We start from the raw sequence: 3385 nt of genomic DNA, 5'->3' as shown, positions 1-3385 counted from the left end.
GCAAGATTACAAGGCTGTGTGGTGTTGTTTTTTATTTTTTTTTATTAATTTTTTTTGCCCATATTGGAAATACCCCAAATGAATTTGGGAGATATTATTGGATTGAAGTGGTTATTGGGGTAAGGCAAAAACTTTAGTTAGTTATGGGGTATGGGAGTGGTTTTATGGGTGTGTCCAAGATCACCCAATAAATATATCATATAAAAGTACAGACATTTTTAAGTAAAAAAGGGCTTATAAATCATTGAATATGGGAAGTGATTCACGATACGACCCATAGTTGAAATAGACGTCTAGTGACTAAAAAATGCCGGGCGCTGAAGGATAAGTACCTTGAACCCCTCAAACGTAAGTTGAGGAATGAGTTGTGGATCACCACTTAAGTCAACGCCATAGGTACTGTTCAGGAAAAGAGTCCGACTATCCCAGGGATACCCTCATAAGGACGCCTGGTGGACACCATAGGATACTAACACATCTCGAGAAAAAAGACCAAGCCCAAAAAATAAAAGATTAACCGAGAGAAAAGTCAACAGTAAAAAAAAAAAAAAAAAAAAAAACCAACGAACTAAAACTCTCATAGGGTAACCCTTCACCACTTCTCCATTCATCTTCTTCTTACCTACTTTTTCTCGAAATCTCGATGGAATAGAAAAAAACAAATGTAAGGGTCTTATTATTATTTGAGTATAAAATGTTTGCTTCCTTTTTGTATAATACGATTTTGGGCTTATTATTATTTTTTTCTCATGGCATTGTCGTTGGGTCTGTGTATATTTGAGTGAACTTGATAATGGTGTGTTTTAATGTTATAACTTTGTGAATGTGTAGCTTTTCAAGTGGCACAGAAGACATTATGGATGAAGTTACAACTGATGGAGTTGAGGAAATATATACTGAGGGTGGCATTAATGATAACTTTGAAGAAAATATTGCGGTGAACAACGATGATACAAACAATTTTGAGAATGTAAATTTGCATTGTCCATGTGTTCGGATTGAATTTGATTCTCATGATGATGCTTATGAATTTTACAACCGTTACGCTGGTCAAGTTGGATTTAGTGTTCGAAAGAGTTCTACATGTAAATCAAAACCATCGAACGAGTTGATTGGTCGGATATTTTGTTGTTCACTTGAAGGGGTTAGAGATCTTAGATCAAAACCTTTTGAAGAAAGATCAAGAAATAAAGCTGATTCAAAGACGGGTTGTAAGGCAATGATCGCTATCCGGAGAAGAAAAAGCGATACATGGATCGTTTCCCAGTTTGTTAAAGTGCATAACCACTCTACAGTAACTCCAAGCAAGAGATACATGCTAAAGTCTCAACGAAAGATAGATCCTACCCAACAGAAAATTGCCAATGACATGCATGAAGTGGGAATCCTAACAAATCTGATGGTTGACTTCATGGCTAGTGAAGCTGGAGGAATTAGAAACCTTGGCTTTATAAGAAAGGATGTAAGTAACTATTTGTCTTCAAAACGACAAAAGGAGCTCGCGAATGGAGATGCACAAACTTTATTAGATCTTTTGCAACATCAACAGTCAGTGAATCCGTCGTTTTACTACTTAATACAACTTGATTTAGAAGGTCGTACAACAAACTTTTTCTGGACAGATGCTTGGTCAAGGATGGACTACCATTTCTTCGGTGATGTTGTTTCTTTTGATCCTACATATGGGGTAAATAAGTATGATATGCCATTTGTGCCGATAGTAGGGATCAACCACCATGCTCAAACAATATTATTCGGTGGTGCACTATTTTTTTCCGAAACAGAAGAGTCTTTTGTTTGGGTAATGAAGTCATGGATGATGGCAATGAATGACAAGCAACCGAAGGTAATTTTAACTGACCAAGAATCAGCAATTGGAGGGGCTATTGAGCAAGTTTTACCGACCAGCCAGCCGACATAGGTTTTGTTTGTGGCATTTATTGAAATATGTCATGTCACACTTGGGTCATGAAATAAATGCACATAAAAATTTTGCTCGTGACTTTCAAAAATATATGTACGGATATGAGACAGTTAAAGAATTTGAAGCTAAATGGAATGAGATGCCTGTAAATTACAATTTGAAAGAGAACAAGTGGCTAAACAAGTTGTATGAGAAACGAGAAAAATGGGCGTCGGTTTATATTAGAGACACTTTTTGTGGATGAATGTTAACCACCCAACGAAGTGAAAGTATAAATTCTTACTTTGATAAGTATCTTAAGAAATGTATGTCTCTCTATGAGTTTGTAAAACAATATCAAAGAGCTGTGGTCGATAGACGAGAGGCTGAAAACAGAGAAGATTATGAAACTAATTATCAAAAGCCTATTTTGAGAGTTTTTATGAAAATTAAGAAATAAGGAGCTATACTTTACACAAGATCATCTTTTAAAAAATTTCAAGAACAGTTATTTGAAGGCATGTCCTACCGCCATAGAAAAGTTGAGGAGAATGAAATTAGATCTGTGTACAATGTGTGGATGGAAAGACATGAGCATGTAGCGCGCACCGTCACATTTGAACCTTCTACCCAAAGTGCCAAGTGTGGCTGTCGATTGTTTGATTTTGCAGGTTTTTTGTGTAGGCACATTTTGAAGATATTTGTGGTTAAAGATGTTCAGAGCCTTCAAGAACAGTACGTACTAAAGAGAGGGACAAAAGAAGCAAAGTTTGGTTATGTGGTTTCTAGTGAAGATGAAAGCATTCAACATAACTTAGAAGATAACTCTACATGTTGATATTGTACAATATGTCGAGAGGGGGTAAATATTGCTTCGAAGGCTTCTCCTTGTGGTGAAGTATACAATGTGGCAATCAAAGGTATGGAAAGAACTTTAAGAGAAGTGGAAGATTCTTTGAAAAACATGGCATTAAATTCTGATCAGGTGCATGGCGAAAGAAGTGAAAGTGAACGTAAAGGTGAAACAAGTGCAACATGTGCTCCTTTAGGTATTTAGAAGCCATTGCCTGATCCTCCAGTTTGTAGGCGTAGAGGGAGACCATCTGGTAAAAAAATAGAGTCATAGGCTAATAAGGGACCAGTGAGGAAGAATAATGACAATCCGAACAAGCCAACTACTCGACAACAGAAGCCCGATAAAAGAGCCAGGTATTTTTTGGCATAATTTCTTGCATTGCTTTATATCTAAATTGCTATATACTTATATGCATGTTTCTTACTCCCCTAGTAGAGTGCAAGCTACAGATAAACATGCTAGCAATGAGATAGATTATGAGACACAAATGTATCAAGCTAGAAGTGTTATGGATCATTCTCTTCATCCATATAATGTGAATCCAACTTATGGGTTTCAACCTCCATTCTTGAATGAGGTTTGTATTCTTATTATATAATGTTGTTATTATAAGGCCGATACTTTGA

At 36.3% G+C, this 3385-nt stretch overlaps 1 protein-coding gene across 1 annotated transcript; it reads left to right on the top strand.

The window, feature by feature from the left end:
- The first annotated feature begins 856 nt into the window (after window positions 1-856).
- LOC147474662 (protein FAR1-RELATED SEQUENCE 5-like) lies at window positions 857-1921 on the top strand. Its single transcript, XM_086585152.1, has one exon. The coding sequence runs from the start codon at window positions 857-859 to the stop codon at window positions 1919-1921; it is 1065 nt and encodes a 354-aa protein (XP_086441278.1).
- Window positions 1922-3385: the final 1464 nt, after the last annotated feature.

The sequence above is a fragment of the Coptis chinensis genome, chromosome 9 (assembly GCF_015680905.1).
Source record: "Coptis chinensis isolate HL-2020 chromosome 9, ASM1568090v1, whole genome shotgun sequence".
NCBI lineage: Eukaryota > Viridiplantae > Streptophyta > Magnoliopsida > Ranunculales > Ranunculaceae > Coptis > Coptis chinensis.
Note: the sequence above shows the minus strand (reverse complement) of the source record. Positions and strands in the feature narration are given on the sequence as shown.